Source organism: Pongo abelii, chromosome 5 (genome assembly GCF_028885655.2).
Source record: "Pongo abelii isolate AG06213 chromosome 5, NHGRI_mPonAbe1-v2.0_pri, whole genome shotgun sequence".
In the NCBI taxonomy this organism is placed as follows: Eukaryota; Metazoa; Chordata; class Mammalia; order Primates; family Hominidae; genus Pongo; species Pongo abelii.
The window spans coordinates 5,881,743-5,898,649 of NC_071990.2; the positions used below are offsets into that span (position 1 = coordinate 5,881,743).

Sequence of the window (16,907 nt, forward strand, 5' to 3'; positions counted from 1 at the left end):
CAATAACTCCTTTAATAGAACTGCATGTCCATTACGTTACTGGAGGGAAAGAAAGCAAACAGGAAGGTCTTGCAGCTAAAAAGGGCACAACAAAGGGGAAAAAATAGCAAAAAAAGATTCTATGATGAGACATTGTGAAAAATCAACACAAGGTTTTGTTTTGTTTTGTTTTTTTGTCCTTAGAAATTCATTCTACAATGTCTTCTTTCTCTCACAAACACCATCACCCCCGGTTGAAATGAAGCTGCTGTCTCCTCTGAATACACACATGGACAAAGAAGGGCCCGGAGAAATCTCTAGTACACATACATCCTGAACCCCCAGGCCTCACTGGTGTGATGTATTCCCTTAACTAAACTGGTACAGTGCAAATAATGACTTGTACTAGTTTTCTATTTGCAGTTTTAACAAATTACCACAAATTTGGTGGCTTAAATAATATGATTTTATTATCTTGCCATTAGTTCTGAAGGTCAGAAGTCTGACATTGGTTACCGGGCTAAAATCACTGGGGTGCATTTCTTTCTGAAGACACTAGGGAGGAATCAGTTTTTTTTTTCTAGTTTCTAGAGGCTGCCCAAATTCCTTGGTTTCTGGCCTCTTCCTCTATCTTCAAAGCCAGCAAGGGTGGGTTGAATCTTCCCATCACACGACTCTGACCTCTTCTTTTTTCCTCTTCCACTTTTAAAGACCTTTGTTATTACATTGGCCACTAGGGATAATCCAGGATAAACTCCCTATTTTAAAGGCAGCCGATTTAGCAGTCTAATTCCACCTGCAACCTTAATTCTCTTTTACCACATTAACAAACACATTTACAGCTTCCAGGGATTGAGTCATGGACATTTTTGCAAGGACATTTTTCTGCTTACCACAGGACTTAAATTTATTTGTTGTTGTGTTTTTCTTTGTGTTTCTTTGCCTCAAAATAGTAATAGAACAAGCAAAGCGAAGTGATCTCTTAAGGCAGGTTCCCCAAACAGATTAGCGTTCAAAGGCCAGCTCTCGCTCTTGCTCCTTGCTGGTCTTGGGCAAGTTACTAACCTCTCTCCAAACCTCAGCTCATCATCTGTAAAATGGGGATAATAAAATCCTCTTACAGAAATTGCGAAGGAGATGGGATGATGTTTGCAAAGCTTTACCATAACACCTAGCGTGTAGTAACTGCTCAATGAAAGTTAAAGTTTTTAAAAAGTTAGAGTAAATGTGGTGGGGTGGGAGTGATGAGAGAAGAGACAGTACAATCTAGATCTCTGTACCCTGAATCTCCCCAGATGGTTCAGCCTTCCTTGTTGCTCTCCATGGGTTGGATCCTGCTCATAGAAGCCTCTCAGGCTCTCTGGGTGGGTGGGAGAGGAAAAGAAAAGTTCAGCTGTCATCTTTGCCGCCCTTGTTCTGTGGTTGCTGTTTTCTTTTCCTTTGCTGCCTCCTTCCATCGCTGGCCCTCCACTGCAGACAGGCCGGGGGATCGCAGCCTCGGTGCAGAGCTGGCTCAGGCTGAGTGTCCCGAATGGAAGCTGCAGGAGCATTGGGGAGACATGCAGCTGAGCCCCACCTCTGCCAGTTCACAATCACTCACTGAGCCAGCCCAGCACGGTCCAAGTCCTACACTCCAGGAGGCATTTTGATTAGATTAGCCAGTGAGAGCCAGGGTCTTCCAGGACTAATTATGCCTGACTTTGCACAAAAGTCACTCCCTGCGCAGCCCTTGCCACTGCTCCTGGGGAGGAGAACCCAGAGTCCAGCTGACCCTTCCCCACCAGTGCAGGACGACACTCTGGTGGTGATCAGGGCCTGAGAGGGACCCAAGGAACCTAATGCAGATGGCAGGAAAGCCTGACCTTCCAGAGCAGCAAGGTTACTTACTGGGTTGACAAAAAAGGCAAAAAGTGTTAGCATACAGTGTTGATAAGGATGCAGGGAGGAATCTCTACATCCTTTGGGAAAGTAAACAAACATCTTCTCAAATTAAATCACACATACATGCCTTTCTGCCCAGCAATCCAACTTTGACCAAGCCTGTTGTATTGAAGAAATTAAAATACTAGTACATAACGTTGTTTCAACAGGAATATTTATGAACACAATACTTACACAGTACAAAAAAACCTTGAAAAACTTAAATATTCATCAATAGAAGGAATTATGTAACCATTTAAAAGGAGATATTTAACTATCGCTCTTGAGGAATTTGGTTGCAGAGAAATACATATTACAATTTTGCAAAAATGAAACAAAGCAAAACCCAAAGCCAATCTCCATATATGTATGTGTGTATATGTGTGTAACAGCACGGGGAAAGGCATGGAAGAACACACGTCAGCCTGCTACCATTTATTAGTGGAGGGAAGATGTTTTCTTCCCTCTCTATACTCTTGAATTGCTTCATTCTTTACCATAACTTCATTACATTTTTCAATGTTGGGAGAGGAATTTAAGATAAATGGCGGGAGTGAGCGGGGGGCGGGGAAGAGAAGTTGTCAAGGAAGATAGAGGAGAAATCCCATGCTGGGAGAACCTGGCCACTCTAGTTGGGGGTTTGCAGAAAGCAAAAGCCAGGGGTCTGACCTGGGCACTGAGGGGGATGGGGTGGAGTAGAGTCTGGGGACACACACATTGTTGAGCGACCCGGCTATTTGAACTCAAGGAGCTTATCTAGAGCATCCTTTGAGAAGGCCAGAAAGGGCGATGGATCACTGGGTAGTAGCCTGTAGTAAGAGGAATTTGAAACGCTTTACCATAAAGAATAACTGCTCCCAAAATATTAAAAGAATGAGGTTCTCAAGGTTATTTTGAAGAATTCGGTGAGATCCACCTGAGGAAATTAAATTAGTACTACCTAGCACGAGGTAACTGGCATGTTGTCCGAAAGAGCTTTATCTATACTGTCTCATTTGATACAAGGTACAATCCTATGAGGTAAGTATGATTATCCTTATTTTACAGAGGAGGAAACTGAGGTATAGCGGGGTTCAGTAACCCGCCCATGGTCATGCAGGTGGAAACAGGAGTCTTCCGGCTCCGAAGTCCTGGCTCTTGGAAGCCACACTAAAGGCTGCGTCCTTCCAGGGCGCAACTCTGGGCGCAAATGTTACCCTCTCCTCCCCTCACCCGGTGGGGGTGGAGTGGGGAGAAATCGTCTTCTCCGTGCGCGTGCCGGAATGGCCGGAGTTCGGTGGGGCCAAGCTGAGGTTCCTCTCCTGGGGCTGGGCAGGGTTTGGGCTAACTCTTCTCCCGCCGGCATTCGGGTTTGGGGGCCGAGGCTGCCCAAGCGTTAACCTCCAAAAGGGCCCTGCAGGGGGTGCTTTCTCTACACCGTTCTTCTCTTGGGTAGTGGAGGGGTTGCTGGGGGAACCACAAGCTACAAGATTACAAAGTTCCTAGACTCCTTAGCCTAGGGTACAATGATTTGGGACCCGGTGTGGAGGTGTGGGCGGGGAGGCGGGGAGGGCGGTGTCTTCCGGAGCCCTAAGCTGGCGTCCTCAGCCGCTCCTTTCCATTCCTGCCCGCCACCCCCAGCTCACCACTTCGTTTTCACGTCTGGGAGGGGGGCAGGGGGCGGTGATGGGGAGGAGACCAACGCTTTGATTTCCCTTGGTAGGTGTTCTGAGTGGCTGGGGATCGTTCCCTCGCGTGCCCCTGGGTAGGGGCGGTAGACAGCTCCAGAGGATGGACAGCCGTCGTGAAAGCTAGAGCTCGTGTATTGTAGGGAAAAGTGGGGGTGGCGGGGAGAGAATGGTTGAATACCTTCCTGATATTTGAGGGAGAATTCGGCAAGGGAGAAATCCCTGGCTCAATCTTTGCCTGACTCATCGGATTTCCTGGGGTGGGCTCCGGGAGAGGACTGGGGGCTGGCGCTCCTGCCTCGGTCCGTCCAGCACCAAGACGCCAGGTCCCCGGCGGCCCTGGCCCTCTGGGGTACTGATTACAGTGGAAAGATCTCTGGGTCCGCAGAAGGAGAATCTGTGTCGAGATTCTTGTGCTCATTTGCCTCTCTGGGGGTCCTGAATGAAAATAACTCCCGAGGTCATCTTTGTCCCTTAGCTCTCGCCCAGAGCTCTATCTCCGTCTCCAGGCTTCTCCATCATCTCCTTCTGTGTTTCAGGTGATCGCCCACCTCTCTCCCCTTCTAACCCTACTTCTGGATCTTTTCCCCCCTCGTTTCTCCCTGTGTCCCCCATTTTCCAGGCTCGAGTCCTTTTTCTCGTGCCAGTTTTCTCCCTCCGTCCGATTTCCTTTCCCACGGGCCCTGGAGTTCCTCGGGCCCAGGCAGGGCTCTGGAACTGGCCTGACATGTTCATAATAAAGATTGTCAGACATGACACTCAAGTGAACTGCCTTGTCTTGAACTTACTCGGACAGGGGATGTGATAAAGGAGGTCCTTCTCTAATCCCAACAGCTCCTCAAAGGCTCGAAGCCAGCCTGAGTGGGCCGCTTGAAGAGCCACGGGCGGTGGGAAGATACGGAGAGGCTGCTCCGACGTGGGGAGGAGGTAGGTATGAGGATATCCTCTGTGCCTGAAGCCCACTCCGTCCCACTCCCAATACTCCCACCACCTCATCAGTGGGGCATGCTCGCCCTGGTGAATGTCATCTCCCTGAACTGCCAACGAGGCTAGCAGCTTTGCTGCTTAAAACCGATAACATCAACCGACATATGGAGATGTCATCGTGATTAAACAGCAAATTATAGTCGAAGACGGCGCGATAATAATCTAAACAATCACCACAAGAAGAAGAAACGGTCTCTAACGCTCCAGTTGCCGAACCCTGCGTTTCCAAGACTCGCGGCCCTGCGTTCCCAGGGGTATCTCCGTGCTCACGTGAGCCTGGTCCTCGGCTTGGGACAGACAAGGGAGCCCCAGACAGGACGATAAGGTTTGGAGATTCCCAGGGCGATGTGGGACTCCGTGGCGTGGGGGCTTGGAAGCGCGTGGAGGGGCTGAGAGAGGGGAGAGGGCGCCCTTCCTCTAGGGCGGCCCCGCCTGGGGAGCGGTTGGAACCGCAGTACCAGGGGTTCCTAGAGAAGAACCCTGTTAGGAAAGCAGACGAGCCCGCGCTCCCAGTCCCCGCCCCCTCGCCCCTTCTGCCCCGCCCTCAGCCTGCCTCTTCCTAGATCTTCCAGGAGATTGATTTCTGAGTAGGAAGCCCGCGCTGCTAAGGGAGGGGCGTCCTCTGTGGGTCGTGGGGTGGGGGGGGGTCTCCCTTCTCTTCACAGTCGGAGCAGAAGGACGCCTGCCTTTTATTTTGACAAGCAATGGGCTTAGTTGTGAGCACTTGTTTGCCCCCAATATGTAGAGGAAAAGATACTGATAGGAGGCGGCGTGCTACGATGGCAAAAATGGAGAAGACCCTCCCTCTTTAACCTGGTTCTCCTTCTCCTTATTAAATAGATTCGTATTTAAGATAGGCGCAGACATTCTAATTTGAATTCCAGGGGTTGAACTCCAGTTAGAATCATCCTATTTATACGCAGACCGAAAATAACCATTGAAACGAAACCAACAAGATGCAACTATTTTCCAAAACCCCGAGCGTTTGCTGGTGGGTGATCACCCCGCGCAGGTAGCGCGGATCTGCTTTGGTTTTGACTGAGAACCCGGGTTTTGACTGAGACCTCCTTCGGGAGGAGGGGACTGAGTGGGAGTTAGCGGGCGAAACGATTCCCTGGAGTGGCCCCGAGCGGCGCGTGCGTGAGCGCACGGCCATAATATATGCTGCCATTAAGAATCGGTGCAGCTTCCAGCGCTCCGGGCGCAGGGACGCATGTGTTGCTGGAATTCAATCCGTGGGGGGAATGCAGATTGGGCTGCGACCCACTGGGTTTGATTTATGAACTGTTACACTAGCGATTGTTTACACATTGCATTTCAGAGCCCGGGCGCACCCTCCCCGCAGCGGGCGGCGGGCTTCTCCGTGCGGGAACCTACTGCAGCCCCCTTGGTCTCTCTCCATCCTCCTCCCTTACCCCTTCCCCCCCCTGGGGCCCCCGCAGCTTCCTCCCACAGCCACTTTCTCCAATAAATCAGATTTCGATTTCTCTGAACCCAGAGACCTACATGCTGTTCTTTCTCCCCCGCCTACTCCAGGCCTGCAGCCCCCGGACCCGGGTCGCCTCTGCCCCTGTTTACTCCGGAATGTTTACTTCTCTTTAAGGCCATGAGGGGCCTATAAATAGGAGAGGTGGAATCAGCCCTCCTGCCAGATCAATAGGGCCCGTCTCCTTGCCATTTCAGCTGAGCTGTCTTATTAATTATGAAAGGATTCACCTGATCCCTGCCAGGGAACACAGGCTCTCTCGGCCCCTCTGCTGGAGCCCTTAATGGCGGTTCCTTCGCAAGCTGCCTCTGGCCACCGCACAGGAAGGAGGCGAATCGTGGTTAGTTGGGGCCTGCAAGGATCGTAGTTAGCGCTCCGACCCGCCTGAGGCGGGGGCAGCCGGCCGGCCACTGGCATTGTCTGCCTGTGCGAGCAGGCCCAATTCCTCTAAACCTCAAATAGAAAGAATCTCTGCTTTGTAATTAATTAATTTAAAAACAACTTTCATTTTCTCTTTTTTAAGGAAGCACGGTTTCGGGGAAGTGGCCAAGTGGCTTAAGTGAGGAGGGTCTGCTTGAAGGCGGCAGGTCTGCTTGAAGCGGCTTCCTGAAGAGGTGAGCTTATCACCGGCATCCTGTGTCCCTTCAGGTTCCCTGAGAACTGGGTCACGAAAGCAGGTTGGGGTAGGAAACAAACGACACCCCCGTTTCAAACAATAACTTTTATTTTATACTTCTCTATACTTTGTAGCAAATCTTTTTTTGCTGAATTTAATTTATAATAAACTTTTTAAATTACATCTTTTTTTTTAAAATCAAGGCTCTTTTATGTCAAAATCTTTTTTTAGCTATATTTTAGATTAACATTTAACATCCCCCCCTTGTGATCTATACCGTTGGATATTCAGGTATTACTGTGTGTGTAACAGCTAAAACAAGAGGGAGGAGGGAAAATAAAGGCAGTGAACTTGGACGGATGCATCAACAACAGCAGATAAAGCTAACCCCTCAGTGACCATAGCAGCATGTCTTCTGGAAGCCTTTACTCTTACCCCAGAGATTTCCTCAGCCCCTTCCCTCTCTCCCTCCTATCCTCCAAACACAAAGCCAACAGTCTGTCCTTTCGCTTTTCTTGAGGAGAAATGTGCAGTGGAAATGATCAAAACAAGATACTGTGGAAGAACGACGTGAGCGTGAATTATTCACCATATGTTTCGTCCGTGGACATCTCTCTTGAATTCATTCCCCTGGCCTTCTCCTCTCCTCGCCTTCCTATTAGGAGGAGCCCATCATTTTTCATGTTACTAGCATGACTAATATAGTAGGCGGCCCAGGGCCGTTCCTGAGATTCTTTTGCCAACAAAAAAAATTAATAATAATAAAATTTAAAAAATGGGGTGGGTTTGCCGTTTTCTTATTTGTGTGTGAAGACGGACTAAAGCTGAGGTCCGATTTTGGCTGTGCTTGCTTGCTCACTGATTGGTAACATTTGGCAAATAAAACACAAGAAATCAAACGAAATAAAAAAGAGAATCAGGATTTCCCACAATCCTATATGAGTGTTTTCAGCATCACAGAGAATCACAACGTCCCCAAAGAACTAATGGATCTTCCTCTCGATTTCCGGGAGCATGGAGTGAGTGTGGGTGGGCGCGTGGGGGGAGCTGACCCCACGCTCAGAAGGAAAGCCAGGTCGCTAAAGCTGCCGAGAGAGACACCAGGAGCACGGGGAACGCCGGGAGCAGGGACCCCGCCGCCCCGTTGCCGCTGCCGCAGAGTTCGAATAAGCTGCCTTGGATGTTGAGGTTTTTGGATTCTTTTCTCAGTTTATCCCACATATCTTTCGCCCCTTCCTGGCAATCCGTAAGGGCTGTGACCGTGCAGCTGTGGAAATCCTCCCAGTATCTGGTGAGGAACAGAACAAAACAGAAGAAGCAGGTTCACTTGGGACGCCGGGAGGACCCCGGGCTTGCGCCCCTGCGCCTCCCCGCTCGCGGCCCCGCAAACTTCCCGGGGTGTCCCCTCCCTACCTTCTCTTCACCGCCCTGGCGCGTGGGCTGCGCGAGGTCGGGACTCGCGGGACTTCCGCCTACCCCAGAAGCGGCTGTCTAAAGCGGGGGTGGGGGGGCGCCCCCTCCTGTCTTGTTTTCCCTTCCAGATGCCGGGAGAGGACTAGGCAGCCGGGAGCCGGGTCGTGCACCCGCTGTGGCGCGCTGGCACCTCGGCCTCCGCAAACAGATTGCTCGCCCTCCTCGGGGAAAGCTAGGAAAACAGTGCTAAGCCTCGCAAGCTGCCGCCCATTAATGCCTCTTAGCTTGCAAGATGGGTTACTAGCTCTGAGCACGGCCCTCCCCTCGGGGTTTTTTACATTCTCCTCCCCTCGCCCCTTCTGCCTCCCTCCTTCTCCACGCCGCGGTACTCTCGCCTTCGCCCTCATTCTCTCCCTCCGCCCACTACCTCTTCCTTTTGTTTTCCGTTCTCCTGATTTTCCCTTTCTTTTTCCATTCCGTCTGCTTTCCTCTCTTCTGTTCCCCACTTCCTCTTCCTCCTTCCCCCAACCTGCCTCGATCCTCCTTGCTTTCCACAGTTTCCGGCTCAGATTCGGCCTGGAGACTCCTGCCTGCCTCTCTTCTCCCCGGGGTCGGTGAGTGTTAGTGGCCGAGCACCTGGGGCCGGCTTCGTAGCCTTCATCTGCTCTTGCGAATACCAGTGCCCCAGGCCTGCGCGTTGGGTCCCTCCTGTTTCTCCATCCCCAGTCTTTTCCGTGGGCTTGGGCCCCATGGGGCTTCCTCCCCACAGCTTTCAGGATGTAGAGCCAGCCTCCAAGGCCGGAACTGCGGGGAGGGCGTGATGCCCACCTCTGCCAACCCTCGAGGACCCCCCCCCCCACCCCCACGCTCTGTCCTCCTCTTGCGGTCAGTTCGCGGAGCCTGGCGCCTAACTCAACCACTTCCTTCTCCCAGGCTCGGCTTCTAGACCCGCCCCCACAACCTTCATCCAACCTGTCCCTTTTGATTGTCCCCCTTTCTTCTGAAAACCCAAAATAGATCCTGAGACTAAATATAATCCCAACCCGTGATCGATTCCTGGGGCGCTGTCTCCTTTCAGAGCTGGGTCGATCTGTGCCTCTCTGTAACTCCGGGCTGGTCCCCACCTCCCCCGGGCCTTGAGCACCAGGTCACAGGCGCCTGCCCTCTACATGGTTTGGTTGTATTTTCTCCTCTCTCTCCCTTCTGCTGGCTGGCCTGGACTGTAAGCACATTGAAGGCAGGCACTGTGTTAATTTATGAGTACTGGAGGGACACAGGGCTTCCAGGTTCCTCAACTTGTAATAAACAGCAACATTTGGACATTAGGAGGCCCAGGGAGGACAGCTTTCCTGCAGAGTGTCTGTGGAATTGCCCCTGCTAAAGGATACCTAAATTGCTCTTTTTTTATGCATGCCCAGATGGGGACAGAGTCCTGAGGGACCTGGTGGAGAAGGATAGACTCCACCTGAGGCTGGGCAGAGGTGGGCTTCAGCTCCGTGTTGAGGAGCCAGCTCCCCCAACTGAGTAGGGCCTGGACCTAGCCGTGGCCTGTGACCTCAGGAAGGAGTTCTCACTTTCCTGTTTTCCAAGACTGAAGTTCTGCTTAAAATTAAAATAGCTTGGAATAAACAAGTTCCACCAAATGACAGAGGATTTGGGAGCTGCTCTACATGCAACGTTTTGTTATCCTTATAGATACATTCTTATCCATCACGAGACTTTTAGAATTAAATGACTTTGTCCCTTTCATGATAGGAAAGCACTAGCCACTTAGCTGCTGTGGCTCCTAGTAGGCACTGGGGCATTTAGGAAATAGAGTAGCAAAATTGACACCATTTAATTTATCAAAACCTAAACAAACATCCATCCTTCCACCAGTCCTCTTTGCCCCAGTTGGGGAGAGAGGAAAGACTTCACAGTATACAAATGATGCCACAGAAAATGGTCACTCTAACCTCAGGGAATAAGGGGTACAACCTGCCTTGACTGTTTAGGAACGGTTTTTGTGGGGGTGGGGGAACACAGCTGTTGTTTGCAAAATAAAAGAATGGGTGTTGCGGAGGATGGGGGTGTTTTCTAAGGTCTGCAGCAGCTAAATTGCTGCAGGTCCACTGCAGTAGGGCTCTGCTGGTTATCTTATTGCTAGTGGGAGCAGTGCTTTCCAGCCAAGCTCTGAGAAAACTCCACTGGGCCTGGCTATGAACTACTACCCATACCTTTGAAGCTGTCCAGGTCTGGGGACACCGTGCAGATGTGCAAGGGGGCAAGGGAAACAAGGAGAATGCCTGTTCCAAATCTCGGAATCTGCTGTAAATTCAAAGCGACTATCACTGGACCACCACCTGGACTTACTCTTTTTGGGTAAAGTCACTGGCACACAATAAGATAGCGTTTCAGCCTGTCTGCTAGAAACAGGAAGGGAGACCCGTGTCTCCTTGCCTGGGCCGGCATTTCCTTGGTGTGTATTAGAGGGGCGTTTTGTCACGAGAAATGGACAGAAGAGACGAGTGACTTTCCCTTTAGGCAAATGTAGTATTACCCCAAACACTCCTCAAATCCAAACTGTTCTTCAGAGAACACCTGGCAGGTCACTCGTTCACGCAAGAGCAAAGAATGATCAAGATTGCTACAAGGCAGAGAGATTTTGCAGCACCAAGAACTGGTGGCAATTCTTCATGCCCCTTGCCCTGGGTCCCAGCACGTTGAGCATGCGCACCTCTGTGCAAGCCTGTGAGGCCGCGTAGAGATGGGACTGGGTCTATATTGAAGGATCCTCCTCTATATTCCACCCCAGGCTGTGGGATCCCCTTGGGAAGGGCAGGTTCTAACCCGGGGGCCTTGTCCTAGGCCTGCGGGTTGGAGCCAGAAGACAAGAGTGAGCGGATTCGGATTCGCGCTGGCGCTGAACGCTGAGCGCAGGAGGGGAGGCTCGGCACTCTCCGACCTCAGTAGCGCCCCCAAAACCGAAGTCCAGCCGGCCAGAGAGGACACTTACGTGCACACGGTCTTGATGTTCGTCTTGTCGTCCAGGCCCTGCGGGTAGTTGGCCATGCTGTCGCCCAGCTTGAGCAAACAGTCCGAAAAGCCCTTGAAGACCGCATCGCACTTGCCCGCTGCTCTCACGGCCTGCACCAGATACGCTGCGGGGAGGAGGGAACACCGGTCAGCAGCGCCACGACCACGCCCTGCCGCCCCACTGCCCTTCCCTGCGAGACCCAGGCTCCGCGCGGCCTCGTCGCATCGGGCGGCCTCTCCCAGCGCCCAGCCTCGGGGCTCGCCAGCGTTAAAGGTGAATGAAAGACTTGACCCAGGAATGCCCGACCTGCAGCTAACGCTGCGTCTAGTGCAAATTGTCGGTGTGTGAGCAGGTGTGGGTGGGTGGGTGGGAGGTAGGTGAGTCCATTCCTTTCCTCCAGCTCCCTCCCGCATCTCGCTCCGTATCTTTTTCTGTTTCCATCGCCCCCTCTTCTCACCTCCCTCATCCCTTTTATTTCTCTTTCTCCTCACTCCCTCCTTCGTCTCCCAACACTTCCCTAGCAAGCGCTGTCACAGCTCTCGCAATGCGATCTTCCATTTTGAGGTGACAGAAGGGGTCTCGGCTGCAGCGTGCGGGGGCGAGAACGGGGTGGGGAGACGACGGGGCGTGGGGTCACGCAGCTGAACCCAACGCCACATCACGAGAATAAGCCTCAGGCTTGGCGCTCTGTCCTTGGCGGGCGCTCAGCAAACACTGCTGAATGAATGAACGAATATAGTCCCTGGAAGCCACCAGCAGTTACCGAAATGGATTGTTTCATTATAAAACCGATTGCCTACCGTGGACTCTGTATTCCGAGTGAGACCCTCGGATGCACCCTCTCCCGCCCCACTGGAAGGAGGGCAGCCTAGACGTCCTGCGACCTGGCGCGGATGATGAGTGGTCTGGAGCCGACAAGGCCAGAAGCCGGGCGGGGTCACGGATGAGTCTGCCCCAGTCACCTCCGCGAAGGCCAAATCCACGAACCTCGGGCCTCTTTCTTTCCTCCTCCTCTGTCCGCCACTCAGCTCCGCAGACATCCTTAACAACCCATCCGCCCGCCAAAAAGCCCGCCTCCACTCCGGACAGCAGCGGGGAGAGGCTGTTCTTCTCCAGGTCCCAGCCGGGCTGCTGAAAGTGAGCTCGTCTCGGCCCGGGGCTCCTGGCCCCAGCTCAGGACTCCCTGCAGAGAGCGGGCAGGGACAAAAGCTGAGCGGCGGGAGGAGGAGGAGGAGGAAACACAGGCCGCACGAAGGTCCAAGCCCCAAGCCCCAAGCCCCCGGCCTCTGGACGGCCAAACCCCGAGGCGCGGGACTGGAAAGACAGGTACCAGGCTGCGGGCGCGCGGCTGTGGCCATCTCTTTCCGCCCAGAGGCCGACGAACCCGGCTGGAGGCTCGGTGCCTAGCGGCCCAAAGCAGCCCGGGCGCCGGGAGGGCGCCAGAGACGCACAGCGTTAGGGCGGGGAAGAAAGGGTGAATCTCGGAATCGAAATCCGCACTGGCGCCCACGACCCTGGGCGCCGGCCTGGTCCTCAGCAGCTTTCCGGCGGCTGCGCTTGTGTGTGAATGTGTCCCGGGAGGACAGGACACCTCAACCCCCCGGCCCCCAACGCGGGCGCCTGTCCGCGAGCGCCGGGCCAGACGCCGAAGAGGAAGGTGACCGAACCGGTAGCAGCTTCCGAGAGCGTACCGTTTGCAAATTGCTGCAGGAAGAGCGAGGCGGGCCTTGCGCTTTTTAATCCGGAACGGGAAGCACTGGGGAAGGGACCAAGGTTAACTTCGACCTCCGCTGGGGCAGATACGTAAACCTTCTTAAACCTCCGAGTTCACCTTACAGCGAAAATTAAATATCCTTGCGACTACAATACTAACAAATCGAACACTGACGTAAAATCTTAAGAATAAACGAATCTTTGTTCTAATAGAACTCGTTCAAAATGGCAATACACTCCACACATCTTCCTCTGTAACGCATGTCACAAATACAGCTTTGCAGAGAAGAAACGAAATAAAATAAAGTCCACTCTTCCCGTCCACGTCTCTCCCCACCCCTTGCCTACACCCCCAAAACTCAGTGGCGAAAGAAGCCCCTAAAATGCATTGACATTTTTTAAGGGGAATTGGGGCTCGCCGGGGGCGGGAGCGCTCTTGTCACGTTATCTTCCCAGGCGCTGCTGGAGAAGACCCTGCACACCGCGCATGTGTGAGTGTGTGCGTGTGTAAAATAAGTCGTGAACATTTCTGTCTTTTAAAACTGTGACTCTTTGGACTCTAGCCTTCTCTGGGAGGCCGGGAGGCTGCGCGCGGGACGGATTTTGCAGGCGCACGCGTCCCAGCAGGTCGCAGCCGGTGCGTCCCTCGCCGTCCTTCCTGAACCCCGCTTAGGCGAGGCTCTGGCGGGTGACCCTGGCTCCTTCCCTGTCCTCCCTGCCGTCCCCTCCTTGTGCGGTTTCCATCCGTTCATTCATTCGTTCGACCTCTCATTCATTCCGAACTTCCTCCTGCTGCGTCTTCTTTCGTGTTCACCACACTCTTCTACCTCCCCGCCCCTCCCAACCCCCACTTTTCTTGCCAAATGTCAATGATTTGGGACAGCTCCCAGCCATGAATTAATAAAGACCGAGGTTCTGGTGCAGGAAAGGGCAGACATTCGGGAACAAATACGTTCAATTTCAATTCCACAGCCAACAAATAGTCATTTTTGGACCGAGGTTTATGTGTTCAAAGCGCGTCCCTCAGGCACGACCACCGTCTTTTTTTTTTTTCCCTCCAAACCTCTCAAAGTAAGGTTATTTCCTACCGGGAAAACAGAGTCCCAAATCTTGTCCGATTAAAATTTCTATCTCAAAAACAACTCTGTCTCCTGCTCTCTAAAAATTCAAAGGTTTATTGCAAAATGCTACATTCACTTATTTCCAACATTTAAGGAATTTGCTGCCATTAGAAATATTATTTACAGCAGCTCTTTTCACTAATGTCAAAGATTCAAAACAACCAGATTTAAAGCATTGTCATTTTTTAGAATTAAAGGAAAACAGCAATATCCTGCATTCACACACTCTAAAATCCTTATAATGTTTCTGCATTATAAAATCTCAAAATCATGTCAGTTGCATAAAACCCCACTGCAAAGAATCCATTTTAATGTCTAGAGAACTCCAAACCTTGTTTCCTTCACATTTCTTGTGGAAAAAACATATTATGCATTCTCCTTTCTTGCCCCAAACCAATTACCTATAGCACCCCCTCCCCCCAATACTGCAAGGATTTGTCTACAAAGAATGCCACAGCCTGAACTGATAGGAGGTAACAATTCCGTTTCAGGAGTTTCTTTTTTTCCCTCTGTTGTCCATTCTATTAATAACCTGCTTCACTTTTCACTTTTAGGCCACGTTAATTAATGTTCTGACCCAGTGTCAGAGAAGGGGGTTTTCTAGTGCCCTCTTCTATATCTTTTCTTCATTCTGGATGGTAAAAATGTGAACTTTAAAAAGACCCTTGACAGCGTAACTACGACTCAACATTCCTTAACATAAAATGGGGACTAAATAAATCCTTCCATAACCAACCCCAAACAAACAAAAATAACAAACACCCGACATGACATATTCCAAACACTTCTTAACCCTTTCCTATATATAAAATGCAGACACCAATGTGTAAAGTAGCAGGCAAATGCGTCTAGAAAAGTATATCTACGTAAATTTGGCTGAATTCATCCTCTTCAATGGTAAGCATGTTAAAATACATGGTCTGAAGTTCCCTATCACTCTCGATTTGCCCACCAGCCGGGTCTGCGGTGCCCGTGCAAACGCTGCAGCTAGGATATAGGGGGGAGGAGGGGCGGGAGAATGACAAAGTTCTAAATGCAGCATGGAATATCTTTGCTTTCAGCACATAAACTTTCCAGTCCTGGCTGCCTAGCCATTTTGTTCCTACATTCACCTTTGGACTCTTCAAAATAATATCTTGCAGTATCGCAGGGGCCAGTACATTGCCCCAGAGCGCACCAAACCTGGTATAAACCCAGAAAGGGAAACAAAAATGGATGTGTGCTTTGGAAAAAGGGGGGAAAAACCCTGTCCAGAAAATGTCCGGCCGCACACATTTCCTGGCGAACATTTGGAATCTATAGCTTTAGGAAAAACAGATCTGGGACGCGCTAGTCCCCAGGAACTGATGCCCCCACCCTCGGGGGATTGCCGGCTTCTCCGCACCCTGGGGCGGCCGCGGGCCCGCTAGTCCCCCTCCGCGCCTCGGGCCGGGGCAGGCTGCCTCCCGCCTCCAGCCTCCAGCCGGGCTGTGCGGCCACTTACCTATTTGCACCGCGAGGATCAGTGAAATATATCTGCCGTTCAACTTAAGTCCCATCCTACGTTTAGTCAAACCATTTGCGACCGCAGACCTTTAAATAGTTAGTTTAGAGAACGCGGGGGAAAGCCGAAAAATAGGCATTGCCAACAAGTTCCGGGAGCGACAGAGACTTTATGCACGGGGAAGGCAGAGGGAGGAGAGAAAGAGAGGGAGCGAGGAAGAGACAGAAAGAGAGAGAGAGAGAAAGAGAGAGAGAGAGGCTGGGGGGGGGGGAGAGCTGGGAATGGTTCACTCCATTAGAAGGGGGCGGAGGAAGTACAGCCTCACGCCCACGAGCAGGCCTGACGTGGGGGATGACACGGAATGATTTTTTTTTTTTTTTTAATATAGACACCTTGGTAGAGAATCGCCATTTATAGTCATCAGAAGCTGGAATTAATCAGATATCTCCAATTAATGTGCGATCTGAACGAAATTTTGCCTTCCGGGGGTGAGCACTTTCCTATTCTAGCGGTCACCCCTGCCTCTTCCTCGTTCCGGGGGCCCCCCAACCCCGCTCCCTCCCTGCGCAGAACAGGGGCTCCCCCTCCCTTCTCCGCCAGGAGCTGGGGAGTCCTGGCGCGCCCACTCGATTGTTTCAACCTGCTCCCCCTCCTCCATCAGCACCGCAGAGAATCCAGCCCGCTCTCTACGATGCAGGGGGGTTTAAAGGAGCGGGAGAGGGAAAAACAGCTAAGCTAGCTCGATTAATTCGAAAGCCCTCCTCGGCCGCCCGCCCGCCCCCTGCGCTTGCCTACCCTCTTTTTCTCCAACCCAGCAGCTGAGCTCTGGGCGCAGCCTGGAGCGCGTGAGCACGCAGCCCGGCCCCCCGCACGAGCACACACACACACACACACACACACACACACGCGCTCGCGCGCGCGCACGCCCGCCAGCCGCGCCGAGCGCCCCCATGCCCGCCTGCACACAAGGCACGCGAGCGCGCGCACACGCCCAGGCCCCGGGGGTTTGGTTTGCACACGTGGGGCCCCAGAAATAAACACCGAATGTCCTCTGTGAATTTTACCACCTCCGACGCCCCAGCGGGCCACAGGCCGCTTCAAGGGACACAGCGACACCTGTTTTAGGGGGCGAGTAGGGCACCGGGGAAGGAGCCTCTGATAAGACAATTTTCGGATACTAGTGATTTACCAACCAACTCTCAGCGCTTTAGGAAATTTCCAAGGCAAGCGCTAGTGTGCGGACTTCTTTTTAATCTTGATGCGCCTCTTGGGCTTATTTGTTGGGCTACACACACACGTACCCACACGCACACACGTACATCACGTACGCACACGCACACCCGGACCCACATACACCTGCACTGTCTTTTGATGCTCAGGCACAGACCCTGTGTAGGTGTAGCCTAACCCTGCAACAAAATACTTCTGCAGCTGGCTTTGTGCTCGGTGCAAGGTGCTATCGACGACAGCTTGAGTCAAAACCGAAAAATTAACAGGGCTATTTCC

The 16,907-nt window shown here is 52.1% G+C and overlaps 1 protein-coding gene and 1 long non-coding RNA gene across 6 annotated transcripts; one reads left to right on the plus strand and one right to left on the minus strand.

Moving 5' to 3' along the window:
• Positions 1-3,556: 3,556 nt before the first annotated feature.
• Positions 3,557-6,978, plus strand: LOC134761646 (uncharacterized). 2 transcript variants are annotated; one of them, XR_010140558.1, is made up of 2 exons: positions 3,557-4,878; positions 6,563-6,978. It is a non-coding gene; the product is annotated as an uncharacterized LOC134761646 (long non-coding RNA). The 2 variants fall into 2 exon arrangements; XR_010140559.1 differs by lacking the exon at positions 3,557-4,878 and adding an exon at positions 5,195-6,379.
• On the minus strand, positions 6,746-16,220 carry NRN1 (neuritin 1). Of its 4 annotated transcripts, XM_063725324.1 has the most exons (4): positions 16,197-16,220; positions 15,402-15,828; positions 11,064-11,208; positions 6,746-7,943 (listed from the first exon to the last, which is right to left on the minus strand). In XM_063725324.1, the coding sequence occupies exons 2-4, from the start codon at positions 15,454-15,456 to the stop codon at positions 7,715-7,717; spliced, it is 429 nt and encodes a 142-aa protein (XP_063581394.1). In that variant the 5' UTR covers positions 15,457-15,828; positions 16,197-16,220; the 3' UTR covers positions 6,746-7,714. The 4 variants fall into 4 exon arrangements, 3 of the variants coding, with proteins under 3 accessions (XP_063581394.1, XP_024104765.1, XP_063581395.1); XM_024248997.3 differs by having other exon boundaries at positions 15,402-16,214; XM_063725325.1 differs by lacking the exons at positions 15,402-15,828; positions 16,197-16,220 and adding an exon at positions 12,415-13,616.
• Between the last annotated feature and the right edge of the window lie 687 nt (positions 16,221-16,907).

What these genes read in the sequence shown, in the direction of transcription:
- NRN1 (XM_063725324.1), bottom strand. Translation starts at nt 15,456, where the DNA reads ATGGGACTTAAGTTGAACGGCAGATATATTTCACTGATCCTCGCGGTG. An exon ending in GATCCTCGCGGTGCAAATAG is followed by an intron (nt 11,209 to 15,401) that starts GTAAGTGGCCGC and finishes TCCTCCCCGCAG; the next exon opens with CGTATCTGGTGCAGGCCGTG. An exon ending in AACATCAAGACCGTGTGCAC is followed by an intron (nt 7,944 to 11,063) that starts GTAAGTGTCCTC and finishes GTTCCTCACCAG; the next exon opens with ATACTGGGAGGATTTCCACA.